At 43.9% G+C, this 13,378-nt stretch overlaps 1 protein-coding gene and 1 long non-coding RNA gene across 8 annotated transcripts in view; one reads left to right on the forward strand and one right to left on the reverse strand.

Annotated features, from left to right (window-relative positions):
- The window catches only part of LOC137422652 (uncharacterized), a 1,758,619-nt gene that overhangs the window by 566,569 nt on the left and 1,178,672 nt on the right, over nucleotides 1-13,378 (forward strand). The window lies entirely within an intron of this gene.
- GTF3C2 (general transcription factor IIIC subunit 2) overlaps nucleotides 1-13,378 on the reverse strand; it is a 44,407-nt gene that overhangs the window by 14,939 nt on the left and 16,090 nt on the right. For 6 of the 7 annotated variants that reach the window (XM_078773123.1, XM_078773122.1, XM_068108406.2 and 3 more), the window contains exons 4-7: nucleotides 8,504-9,192; nucleotides 7,872-7,971; nucleotides 7,494-7,570; nucleotides 4,846-4,923 (exon numbers count right to left, since the gene is read on the reverse strand). In XM_078773123.1, coding sequence (XP_078629249.1) covers nucleotides 4,846-4,923; nucleotides 7,494-7,570; nucleotides 7,872-7,971; nucleotides 8,504-9,192 — 944 coding nt within the window. The remainder of the gene's footprint in view (nucleotides 1-4,845; nucleotides 4,924-7,493; nucleotides 7,571-7,871; nucleotides 7,972-8,503; nucleotides 9,193-13,378) is intronic. The other variant, XM_078773124.1, reaches the window with a different exon arrangement.

Consider the following 13,378-nt stretch of genomic DNA (forward strand, 5'->3'; position numbering starts at 1 on the left):
TGGATACTAGCCGGCAGTTGTTCTAAATGTTAGGGATGGCCCCACAGAGGGTATTACGAACAGAGGAAATTAACCTTAAAGGGCCACAGACACAGAAAATCATGTTTGGTTTAATTAATAGATATTGCTTCACTTAACATTTAATCGACCTTTTTTTTGAATAAATATCACTCGATTGGCCCCTGCCACCCAAAAAACGGCGATTTGATTGCTCATGTGACTGGCTACGTCATCGAGGGAATTTTTGTTGCTGCTGGTAGTTTTTAGCTGGTAGTGGAGTCCCGCCCCTAAATAGTAAGGGCATTTTATGAGATATTTCACAAATCTGTTAACTAAATTGTTACCAAAAAATTTCTTCACCAATATGTTTGTAAAGGTGTGTAATAACATGTGTTAAAATGTTGAAGTTCAACTCCCATGGGAAACCCAGAAAAAAAGCTGTTGAATTCGGGTACCGAAAAATTATTTTCGAGAATTTTTATTTTTTTTAATCGGCCCTTAAGTAACTTATGAGGGGTCAAATAAGGGTTTTTCATGATTCTGAGTTGATTGTTAACATTTATATTTTCACTTTTACATTTACACACAAAGTAGCTTTTATTTCACATACATATATAATACTCAAGAGTTATTTCTCATTCACAATGTCAGAAGTTTCAACAGTCATTGTCTATGTCTTCTTCAGACTCAACAACATCATGACTGCAGTTTCTGCATGTAATGCCATTACAGACTCCACAGGCCGAGATGCACGTGACCCCATTCTTCTTGCAGCTGCATCGCCGGTTGCTGCAATCTCCCATGACAATTACAGCTCGTGAACTGCAATAGCTCCTCAGGAGCCGTGGGGTCCAGTGTTGGAACTGGCTCATACCCATGCACACCTATTGTCCATCCATAGTCACTGGGGTTCAGAGTTTCAGTTCAGAGTCACTCGGACAACGTGGTTCCCGTGGGCAGTGAGACGTTCTAAGGTGTCTTTGTAAGCAGGCAAAGTTTCTAGTTCCTTCATGAGTTGACAGTACAGCCGTGCGCCCTTGGCATACTGATGATGGCCTGCAGCGGCAAAGATGTGAAGCATCTTGGTAACAATGCAGGACAGATGCCCATTGTGGTCTGCAAGTCGCTCGGTTCTGATAAAGACCTTGATCACATCTACCATGTGGTGGTACTCCACCCAGAGTGCAGGTGTTCTTCCTCCTTTTGCGAGTCGTTTGAAGGTTTCTTCAAACCTTTGCTCAAACACTGGCACTACTGGGTCTGAGTGTCTGGCTCCCATCTTCCCATCAGCCACCTTCTCCATGAAGGTCTTCATGTCACCACGCTCCTCCTCAGTGAAGGCAAGTTTCATGATGTGTTGATAGATGGCTGCATCGATGAGGAGGTGAACACGGATTGCCTTGTCAAAACATCCTCCATCCATGATGTGGTTGGCTGTCGTACTTCCAGGATAGATCAACTGGATCACATCTAGTAGTCCAGAATCTTCCATGATGTTACCCATTGATCCAAGATAAGACTTCAGCAGGTGAAAACCACCCAACCTTGAAATGACGGGTAGATTTGCCTGCTTTATTATATTCACAGCCTTCAGCCAAATCGGAAGATCAAAGGTCACTATAGCGACCCCAGCGCGCCGTATGCACTCTTTCAGAGTGGTGAAGATGGTGTTGAGGTCATTAGGGTCTCCTTCAATAACTGGGAGGAACTCGATCTGTGTGCTCTGCTTTGCATCATTAGCATGGATTCTCTTCATCCAGCCATTCCAGTTGGAGTGTGGGAACTCAGGATCGTTGGCTTTGATCACCCACCCCGCTGCCCAGAGTGTGTCACCTGGAGTGAGGAGTGGCTGATCATGAGCCAGGGAGGAGGAAAGCTCAGCGAGGGGGAGAAACATGATCGCGTTCGTTCCTATCTGTTTCCTGTTCGTAAATGGAATAATCTTTACTTCAGTTCCTCTCAGGATCTTAGCTTTGTCGAGTGCCTTCAACTTCACCCGGGGGAAAGCTGCTGTTGTCTGTGGATCTGGCAAAGGTGGTGCCGGAGAGGTGACTTCGATCCAACCCATTGAGTGAAAGGGAGTGTTTCCGTGAATAGAGACAATGTTTAAATCTATATTGTCTCCAACAAACTGAGTGACTGCATTGTTTGTTTCCCCAACCTCCATAAAGACCACCTGATCATTACTTGACAATTCACTTTCACTGGCTGGCACTTTGGCTGTCATCACTGATTGATCCTCAAGCGCAGCATCAACCGCAACCTCATCATTGATCTGTTCATCGGTTTCCTCCACAATGGTGTCAAGAGTGCCAGAAGTATCTGGAACATCATCTCCACTCCTACTATTAAGGAAGCAGTATTTGTAGTTTTGTGTCTCCGTGTAAGACTCAGTGTATCCCAGCCGGTGGAACTTGTTGAGCATCCATTTTGACCCAAATCTATGATCAAGTTGTATGGCAAGCCCCATTTGGTGTGGCAATACTCCAGACCGAGGTCGACAGGCCTTAATAAAATTCTGCCCCCAAACGGCAACTCTTTCGTCTGTCTTGACAATCGGTCTCAAGAACATCTGAAGGCTTGCAGGAACAAGTGTCAGCTGACTATCGATGTCAGTCATACTGTGTGTGGTGGGGTATGACTTTGGACCTAAATCAATCAAGGCAATATCATTGGATATGAACTTGAGTGCCGTCTTTATGATCTGAGTCTTCTCATCTCCATGGTCAAGATTAGCATGATGCCCTCGCAGAATATTGTCGGTGCCATCTTTGAGACAGAGTACATCTGCCCTTCTTTCCTGTGTTGTGAAATACAAGGTGTCTTCGTATTTCTCTAGAAGTTTTATCTTTAGCCAATGCTTTGAATAAGAAAGGCTCTTCTCTGGTGACTGATCAAACTCCTGCAGCTTTTCATGGACTTGGTCCATGTTCATTACCCCATGCTCTAATTCTGAGTCTAACCATTCGCAGAATTCAATAAAAACTGCCTCTCGCTCCTCATCAATACTCCTCTGTCCTCTCTTCCTTTTTCCTTCCTCATCAGTCTTGGACAAACTGTCTCCTCTCGCAAACATAAGTTTGCATCGCAAATGGTACAGTGTTTCTTCTGCTACCAAGTTGTTGATCCCTTCCAGGCGTCCAGTGACTTCAGTGCCCCAGTCATCCCCGCGACTCCGTGCTGTCTTCAGCAAGCTTGCCTTCAGTGTATCTGCAGTCAAATTATCTGGCACTCTGTATTTCTTTCTAGCTTGTGCTGGATTATTTTTGTAGAGCTGGGCTGGTTGGTTGCAAAGAATGCATACATCCTTATACAGGAGGTCAACTGACTGTGATCTTCTAGAACTGCAGCCAGTTGATGAACTGAACTCACAAGTAGTGCGTCTTCTCTTCAACTTTGATGACTCTTTCTCTGCCTTTGATGCTTGAGCTGACTTCTTGGTGGTTGCAACAAAGTTGTTGTACAGATCATTTTTACACTTCTGGTGGTACCTCAGTTTTCCTTCCTTTTGAGCCTCCTTCATACGTTCCACAACAGTAACATTTTCGACAGTTTCTGCTTGTTTCAATAAAGTTGAGTATCCCTTTGGAGTTGCCTGTATGAGCCTTTCAGCTGGTGTATCCGAGCGTGCACAGATGAAGCAATTGAGCACAGGTGGAGTAACGTCTTCATCCATATTGCTAGACTCCATGTCCTGCAAAGTAGAAAATGAGATATATTTAGAAATTATTTTTCCACAAAGGAGTGTCTGTGGTGAAATATAAATGTTAACAATCAACTCAGAATCATGAAAAACCCTTATTTGACCCCTCATAAGTTACTTAAGGGCCGATTAAAAAAAATAAAAATTCTCGAAAATAATTTTTCGGTACCCGAATTCAACAGCTTTTTTTCTGGGTTTCCCACGGGAGTTGACCTTCAACATTTTAACACATGTTATTACACACCTTTACAAACATATTGGTGAAGAAATTTTTTGGTAACAATTTAGTTAACAGATTTTCATATGTTTCCCTTACTATAAAATCGTGATGTTCATTCATGATGTCACCTGCGTGATGTAATCGAGGGAAAGGTTTCTCAGCACGCAATGATAACTGCCTGACCAAGAATCTTCTGATAGTCAAAATCATTATTAAAAACTACCAGCAGCAACAAAAATTCCCTCGATGACGTAGCCAGTCACATGAGCAATCAAATCGCCGTTTTTTTGGTGGCGGGGGCCAATCGAGTGATATTTATTCAAAAAAAAGGACGATTAAGTATTAAGTGAAGCAATATCTATTAATTAAACCAAACATGATTTTCTGTGTCTGTGGCCCTTTAAACCTTGCTACTAATTAATACGGCATCATCCCTCGTATGATGAACATTTAAACACAACCTTTAAAGCTACATTTTCCCTACTTAGTACACATCGAAATTCCCCTCCACGTCACACGGTCCATACTATTTCCTATTCAAACCTACCGTTGCTATGGTATTCTCTTACCCACCCCCATAAACGTAACAATATAATAGTAAATGGAAGGAGCACAGAAACAACAGCCACAGACACAATGACAGCAGCAACAGTAGCAGCAGCAACAACAACAACGACGTATTAAAGGTCCTTTTTATGTTTCACTTCAATTTACAGTACATTCTTATTGAGACTCACAGAATGATATGCAATATGTATGTATGTCTTTTGATAAAACCAGTCAGCGAAGCATCGGGTAGGCATCGCTAGTGTTAAGGAAAAACAAACCAAGATATCACTTACACTGTACAGTGTACGCTGTCAGTTCAGGGGTTAACAAAACACCAGCAGCTTTTACTCAAACCAGGTGTCCATGCACTCACCTTTCACCCAGAAATTTCCAATCATGTTGGTATGGTATCCATTTTGGGAACAATTCTACTGACTGGTTCATCTGCCGTCTGAAAAGGACATGTTGGTACCACTTTCAATGTGTTTTCATCCATTTGCACTACAAACTGAGCACTGGCTCATCATTTCTCTTCATCTTTGTGAGCATGATTGCCACGTCCAAGTGTTCAACTGAGCAACAACATTAACAATCGAGACACCAATAGTACCATAATATATTTTTTTATATATATATATATACACACGCATGTTGCACAGCATGTGACTGTGGCCAGGATAAGGGGTACTGGAAAGTTTGGTGCGAATTTGTTTGAGATTTGGTGCTCTTGTGGGCAGCTAATCTCAAAGTTTTTCCAAAAGCCTTCCAAACCAATTAATAAATAAATAAACAAGCAACCAAATTAAAACTATGCCTTAGCAATGTGCATGTTAGCATGGTAGACTCGGAAACTAGATTACAACTTCATGCTCAGACTTGTATAATAATATATATGCAATTAATATTGGGGGACGCATGAAATATGTAACTTTTTTGGGGATTTCACCTCTGGTTAATACCCCATGTGACTTAAGCTCACAGGAAACAAAAAGGAAAAAAAATTCAACTCAAATTTTGATGTTGGGTTATAGCTGGTGGAACGTTTTGCCATCTTTCAACTTTGCTTTAAGTGGGAAGCGTGGGGATTTTCAATGGTACACCATCGATGTCGCTCTAGTTTAAAAACGTTTTAAAATGTGTCCCTTATAGCATTTGCGGTATTTGACCATTAGACCCCACCCCAGGAGAAGAACCACCTTTTGAGGCCATTTTTCCCTGCAGAGCGGGGGTTGGCCTTTTTCGGGCACCTTGGTCCCCTTTTTTGAAGCAATGTTTTATGACCGGATGCCCTACCTGCCGCCAACCCTGTTAGTCGCCCCTTGCGACACACAGGGAATTACCAGTGAACTGGTACTCAATTTGTCGACCTCGGAAGGATGACGGGCTGAGTCAACCCCCCTAGCGTTAATTCAGCAATTGACCGGGCTTCAAACCCACGATCCTAGGATCCCAAGCCGGCACCCTAACCGCTAAGCCAACACCAGGAGGCAAAGTCAAAAAAAATGATACTCGTTGCTCCATACATATGAACATATAAATACATATATATATATACATATACATATACACTTTATACCTCTTTAATGTATTATTACAAAAATACAACGTGCTGGTCCAATAGCATAATGGATAAAGCATCAGATTCTGGAGATGGGGATTGCGGGTTCGAGTCCCATCTGGGTTGAATATTTTTTTTCCCCTCCACTTACTTTTTCAAGTCTTTTATGTCGTCTTGAATAAAGTCTTGTACGACAAACAAATGCATTTTGTTCGTATTTAAAACGTAATTATTCTTAAACCTGATTTTCAGTGTCATTATGAGCATTGTATGATATCAAATTGTTTATTGTATGGAAATAAATATCAACCAATCAATTGATCTTTCATTCACGGCAGATCAATTACCATTAAAGATATTTTACTTCCTATTTGTTTGAACCTTGTTTAAAACATTGGAAATTCAATTTATGTTTATTACAATACATTCTAAAATATTTAAAGGAAGATAGAAGATGTAAACCGTAAGAGCCCCAATGAGTCCTATGTACGGGCTGGCAGGATGGCCTAAAGGTATGCACACTTGTCCTTAAATTGTCTGGCTTGGGTTTGAATCCTGACCCAGCTATAAACTGCTACCATGGTGTTTTACAGGCAGGGTGATTCATCAGTCTGTGTGCCATCCCTCGGATGGACATTAAACGGGAAATTTGGATGTAAAGGGGTGCCCAACATCGAGCAAATAAAATACATTTACTTCTTCATGCAACTGTATGAATCAAACTGGCACCCCTTTATATTAACTTCTCTAGAGCATTACTTGGTTCCTCCTCAGAACATAAGGGTAGTCCAGCATGCACACTAGATTTTTTTGAATGTCCCCTATTTTCTATTGTTCGACATTTTCTATAAGCTATGGAATGTCCCATCTTTTCTATACTTTGCCACATGGCACATACCATATAAAGGGACCATTTCTATGCCCCTGGCATTTTCCCTGAGAATAATTACATGAGATCCCTTCCAAAAAACTTCAATGCAGGATGAAGCCATTAGGCCCACCAAGCCTCCATAATGTTTGCCAGCCTATGGATGTTTGTCCGTGCTCTATCCTTTTTAAATGCTGAGAGTCAAGCAAGGAAGCAGCATATATACCATTTTTAAGTCCTTGATATGACTAGGCCAGTGTTCAAACCACAGTCCTCCTCCAAGCAGAGGGGATGCTCTAACCATTATATCACTGAGTGGAGGCTCACATGTACTCAGCGTACTCAACATTTAAAATTCAAACCAATTTCCATTACCCACGTACGTTTATGGCTGGTTAAACATTTAATCATCGTTTTCAATGTCAACGCAAATACTTCCGAGATAACACCATGTGCGAATGAGGTCAAGAATTGTGTCATGGACAAGTGCAGTGTGACAGACAAAACCATACGAGGAAACAAACAGTGATGAATGCGGAATGGGACTATCTGAAGAGGCGCACACCTTTGCTTGGTTCTGCTTATGATTACTTACTGGCTGTGTGTGGCTTGGGCAGCCTCGTTGAGGCAGTCGAGAATGGCCGTCAGGCCGTACGTCTTTGATGACCTTACCTGCGCCAAACACAAACGGCAGCAGGCATGGCCCACAAAGATCACGTACTAACTACTTCTACAGATCCCTCAACGTGGGGCTTCATTTTGAAGGAATACCTGTTCATTTCATCATTTCTCTGTGCCCCAACAGAGTACAAGATGAATCGAAGAACATAATATGACATTTGGTTTAATCACGGCTGTACTATGCATGCTGTAGTTTAAATCACAAAACCATGGTCTAAGAAATGATGCAACTAACAGCGTGGCTCTTATAACCGGAGAATATAAAATGGTGAAACCTTCCTGTGTTACCCACCTTTGTTTTTTCCTCAAGGATATAAGGATGATCATCCAGCTTTTGATCAACCTTCTCCTCAGGACAACTGGAAGCAAAGTTCTGGAGAAAGAGAGCTGCCCTGCACACAGAGAAGCATCATGGCCCACATCCTATCAAACATAACCACCTTGTTAAAAAAACAAGGAACCTTTGGCACAGGTAGTCATTTGTCTGACGATGCATGCACCATATCCATACCCCAGCTCTCCCATCTAAGGTAGGTAATTCTCATTACACAGCTATCTGTGCGTGGGATTTGGCCAGGGTACCAACCAGCACGCAATGAACTACTCTTCAAAATATACCGCAGCATCCTTATAAAGGACGGCATCCTCTGAGAGGCAGTGCTACTTGCTGATACTGTATCAAAACAGCAGTTTTTAGTTTAGTCTAACCACATTGGGGATTTAACCTGCAAAATAGACAACTTAATAGCAAGCATACTACATACTGATCTATTCTGCCAATTTAAGGCCAATTTAATGCACAGAAACCACACTTTTATCATAATCTTCACCGACACAGTTTCACTCTCCAGTACATCACCTTATCACTGCATAACAATAAGGAATAACCTTGAGTTTGAAATTCCCTACAGAAGTCAAACTCACTTTGTAGCTGCTTTACGTTTCGGTCTATTCTCAATCGTTCCTTCACCCTGCAATTGATCCTGTGGTGTGTTGAGCACATCGGCCTCCTTGTGGACCTCCCACGTCCATTTGCATCTGCGCTGTCTGTACCTTCTCAATGCCCTATGAGGTCGAGAACAATGCTCTGATACATTTCCCCCCGGCACTGTTGGACCGTCATTTGAACCTCGACCCAAGCAGGAACCACTCCGACCTAACATCTGCCCCCTCCTCCTCCTCCTTCTCCCGCAAGCCCGGCCTCTTGGTCGACTGACCTTCGTCATTATGCTCAAAGAGCAGTCTTCACTCTGACTGACATTTTGTGAAAATATTTTAGGGTCATCCTGGAAGATTTGTTGGCGTTTGTCGTCTGGGGATTCACCTGGGAGAATGCATGGTGTCTCTCCAACAGCTTCTTCCATATTGTCCTGGAAGGTGAGTCCTAGGTGAGTCCTGCGGTGAGTCCTGCGGTTATCAGGATTGTATGCAACACAATGTGCACTGTGCTGCTTTCGATCTTGTGATCCAGGAGTCCTAGAAACATCTGAACAATCTCTAACCCCATGTTCAACAGCAGCAGCTGCATCTTTACCCAGCGAAGATCCAGCAGAGTCCAAGCCTCCAAATGGTGCTTCAGAATGTGAATCTGTTTCTTCAATAGATTTGGAGACCTAGGAAGGGGGAAACATATTTAATTCTCATTTAAACTTTATACTCTTCAGCAAAAACACTGCCGTATACCATGGTCACGTCACCAAAATCGTACTTATGCAAACACGGCAAAGCCTCAAGTACATGACCAAATGTAACACTTCTTCCAAAGCCACTAATGTAACAAACAACTGCCAAAATGGCAACAACACCACCATGGTCATATCGCCCACACAAACTTCAACTAGAAGGCATCTGAAAATACAACGCACGTCGACATCTGTTTGTATTCAGACATATTCTTCTTCTTCCGCATGCTTAAAATAACGAAAACAGTTAAAAAAAATACAAGATGTAATTTGATGATTTTATGCAGCCTTGACCTTGACCTTTAGATCTAAAAAAATAATCAGCTTCTAGCTTTTGATAGGTGAACCAATTCTGTAACCCAATCAGCAAATTCTTAAAATTTCAGGTCAATTGGATGAAAATTGATGATTTTATGAAACTTTGACCTTCATATCTAATAAAAAATAAAAAATCAGCTTCTAGCTTTTGATAGGTAAACCAATTCTGTGACCCAATAGGCAAATTCTTATAATTTCAGGTCAATCGGATGAGAATTGATGATTTTATGTGACGATGACCTTTGACCTTCTGACCAAATTATTAATTTGCCTTCTCCGTATTATCATAACTAGGGCATGCCCGTACTATATCTATATCTAAAATTATATCCCCCCCCCTCTATTTACATGAAATGGTTTGGTCCAAAGCGAACGGCTTGCGAGTACGGTGACAATCCCCCCCCTCTATTTACATGAAATGGTTTGGTCCAAAGCGAACGGCTTGCGGAGTTTGGTAAAGAAATCGCCATAGCATGCACAAACGCGCAGGAAAGCGAAAGAATCGCAAATTAGTTTTAATTAGTTTTAAAACATCGTTTAACGCCAACATAGCGGCAACATAGTTTGCCAACGTGAAATAAATGAATACGCTCTCAAATGTGCCGTCCGAGGCAGAGTCTGTTCGCCACGTTCGGCACACGTGATAGCTCGCTGCTCTCTGATTGGTTGAATCGTTTTTTGGACATAGCTCCGTAACTACTTCTCCGATTAATATGAAACCTTGAAAAGGCACATCCTCGGGTCCCCAGCAATATACCTGGCAAGTTTCAAGTATATCGGACCCGTGGTTGTCGAGAAACAGCGGTCACAGACAAACATACATACAAACATACAAACATACAAACATACACACAGAGATTACTGGAATTAATAGATAGATAAAGCTTTGGTGAAAATTTGATGACAATAGCTCTAATGGAAAAAACGTTATGGGCCGGACAGACACACACACACACACACACACACACACACACACACACACACACACACACACACACACACACACACACACAAACACGCGCACACACACACACGCACACAGAAGTGATTGCAAAACCCCGTCCCCTGCGGATAAACATTTCCATGCGGCTACACTGCTGCTCAGCTCTGTTGGTGTGAACATACAGTATGAAGAAGTGATAAAGGTTCTTCTTCACTGCAACTGAGAGGTTGCATCTTCATTGTTATTTGATATTTGAGCCCAAAACAAAATGATGATTACATATTCTACATCAGTTAAAGAATGAATTTGAATTAGATTTTGCAAGTCACAAAATATTGTCGTGTCCCCGGAATTAACACCTCTGGGTGACGGATGGCCGACGGGGCTTTAACTCTGAGGCGTATACTCAACTATGGCGGTAGTGACACGCACGGGGGTAGTGGAGGGCAGCGAGGTCCTTACCTGTATGGCTGGACGCGACGATGGTTTTCCGAACCACAAATAAATAAACGTACAAGACACAGAAATTGAAAATGTAACAAATAATGGTTTAATAAAATAAATGCCAGGATAACAAAGAATGTGCGGTAAAACTAATTCCTAATTGAGGCGCCCCCATGCGGACTCAAATACAGACACAGGGAGAAATAAATGAAAGTAAAAATGTAGTGTATAATGTTAGCTGGTACTCAGCTCTGGTCTCCTCAAGCGGCCTTCAAACCCTGTCGGTCGTCGAACGGGTTCCCGAGTCTCTGCGCAGGAAACCAAGCCTGAGCGCGAAGTCGCATCCCCCCGACAGCCGCCAATGCGAAGCGAACAGGCCCGCGCTCCTTCCTCGACCCTCCTGCTCAGCTGCATCGAGCCCCGATGTTCTTCTCAGGCGCACACAGCACCAAGTGCAACCACCACGAGCCAACACCAAGAGAGAGAGAGAGAGAGAGAGAGAGAGTTGCGTCCGCCTTTCCCGCAGCCCGGAACAGGGAAAGAGAAAATGTGACCAGGACAAGAGAGAGCAAACAAACTGGGACCGCTCGCGAGGAATGCCAGACCAAGAGACAGTGCAAATAATAAGCGCGACTGTTCGTAATGAATGTCAGAACCAAAAGAGAGCGTATAACTGCGACCATGACAGGATGAAAGCCAGGACCAAGAGAAGGAAAATGGCGGTCCTCTGGCTTATTTGTCCCTGGCGCTAGAATGTTCTTTGATGACGTCGCACGCGCTCCAATCACCGAGCGCCACCCGCTCACCTCATCCAATCGTCCTTTGGGACGTGGCCTCACAGTCACTCTTCGCGCCCATCAAGATGATCCGCTAGGTGGTGTCGGTGGTAGTGTCCAGATCCGGTCGGAGATTATGTGGTTTACTTTAGACGCTGATCGCATGGCTGTGGCGTGTATGTCATAAGGAACGAAGGGAAAAATACAGAGGCGACTACACACAGGGAAAGTTACCTTTATACCCCAACTAATTAACATAGCTCCACCCCTCACATGGAGACAAATATACTGTTATGTCGGTGGGGTAGAGGAATATCTAGAGCCAGATAGATCTGTATAGGTAGGTATTCGACTGTCGCGATAGGGAATTTACCCTGTAATAAGTTCTATGTGTAGTCCGGTTTGTCGGGATAAGCTGTATTAATGTCTTCGCTACGGGGGAGCAGGGCGTGCTAAATAATCCAGAGATTATGGATAAGATTCCTTTGTTCGTCATGTCCCCTGTCACCAAACCGTTGTCCCTTATCGCAATGCATACCCATATAAACACTTAGATAGGCCCTTTAGTGCACACAGTAATTACATTCCCCTCCCTTACAACAACTTTGGAAAACAGGCAGGAAGCCAGATCGGGGCACTGCCGGATGGCCGCCGCCAGCTACACCTCCGGCAGGATTAGCCACATCGAGTGACACGAGCTATAACCATGCTACAGGGAACGTGTGATTGGTTGGCGCGGAAGACGCGAACCTCCAGCCAATCAGGGCGAGCAATACCTGTGCGGGAAGCACTCGGCCAATGAGAGGGCGCCAGCAAAACAGAACATTGGAGGAGAGTCGAGGAAGGTTATAAAAGGGTGTGCCGGACGACATTTTCGCTCTTGCGCTCTCTGTCTCTTGCGCGCTCTCTCTCTTGCGCTGCACGTCCCTCTCTGGCTGTCTTGCGCTGCATGACATTTCAGCAGCTCTGAGTTAGCAGCTCTCTCCTGGCTTCCTCGCGCTTGTGTTTTCCTCTTCGCCCTGGGCTTCTTCGCTGGTCGCTTGTCTCTGTGCTTTCCTTCTTGGTCTTGGGAGGTCGTTGGTTCGCCATCTTCGTGGTGCTTCGAGCGGTGCTCAGTGCTTGGTGCTCGGTGCTTTCGGTGCTGTGAGCGGGCGGGACCTCGTGTGCGATCGATTTGGAGCTTGGAGCGAGGCGTGCCGCTGAACAGACGAGGCCAGGGCGAGCGGGTCGTTCGAGGCCTGGTGGCGCACAAGCGGGGCCGAACGGAGCCGCGTTTGGACGGCAGCCACGACAATACGACGGACAGTTAAGACGCACCACATTTCACAAATACACGCCATAACGCTTTATTTTCCTTTCATTCATTCCTGTGTCCTGTTGTTGAGTCAGGTGTGTGGGATCCCAACTTAGGACCATTATTTGATTAATGTCGCGTTCCTTGTTATCGGGTTCCGTGAATAAATCTCTATTTTTGTACATTCTAATTCGGTGTTTGAGTACATTAATTCCCTACAGGACCAGAGCTGCAGTCGGCGCGCTCCAGGGAAGTGCTTTTCCCGCTTCTTCCTCTTCCCTTCTTCTTCCCGCGCTTCATCGTCAAATCCGTGTTTGGTCGTCGCCTCCATTAAATCCGTTT

This window comes from Myxine glutinosa, chromosome 2, assembly GCF_964187855.1.
Source record: "Myxine glutinosa chromosome 2, kmMyxGlut1.1, whole genome shotgun sequence".
In the NCBI taxonomy this organism is placed as follows: Eukaryota; Metazoa; Chordata; class Myxini; order Myxiniformes; family Myxinidae; genus Myxine; species Myxine glutinosa.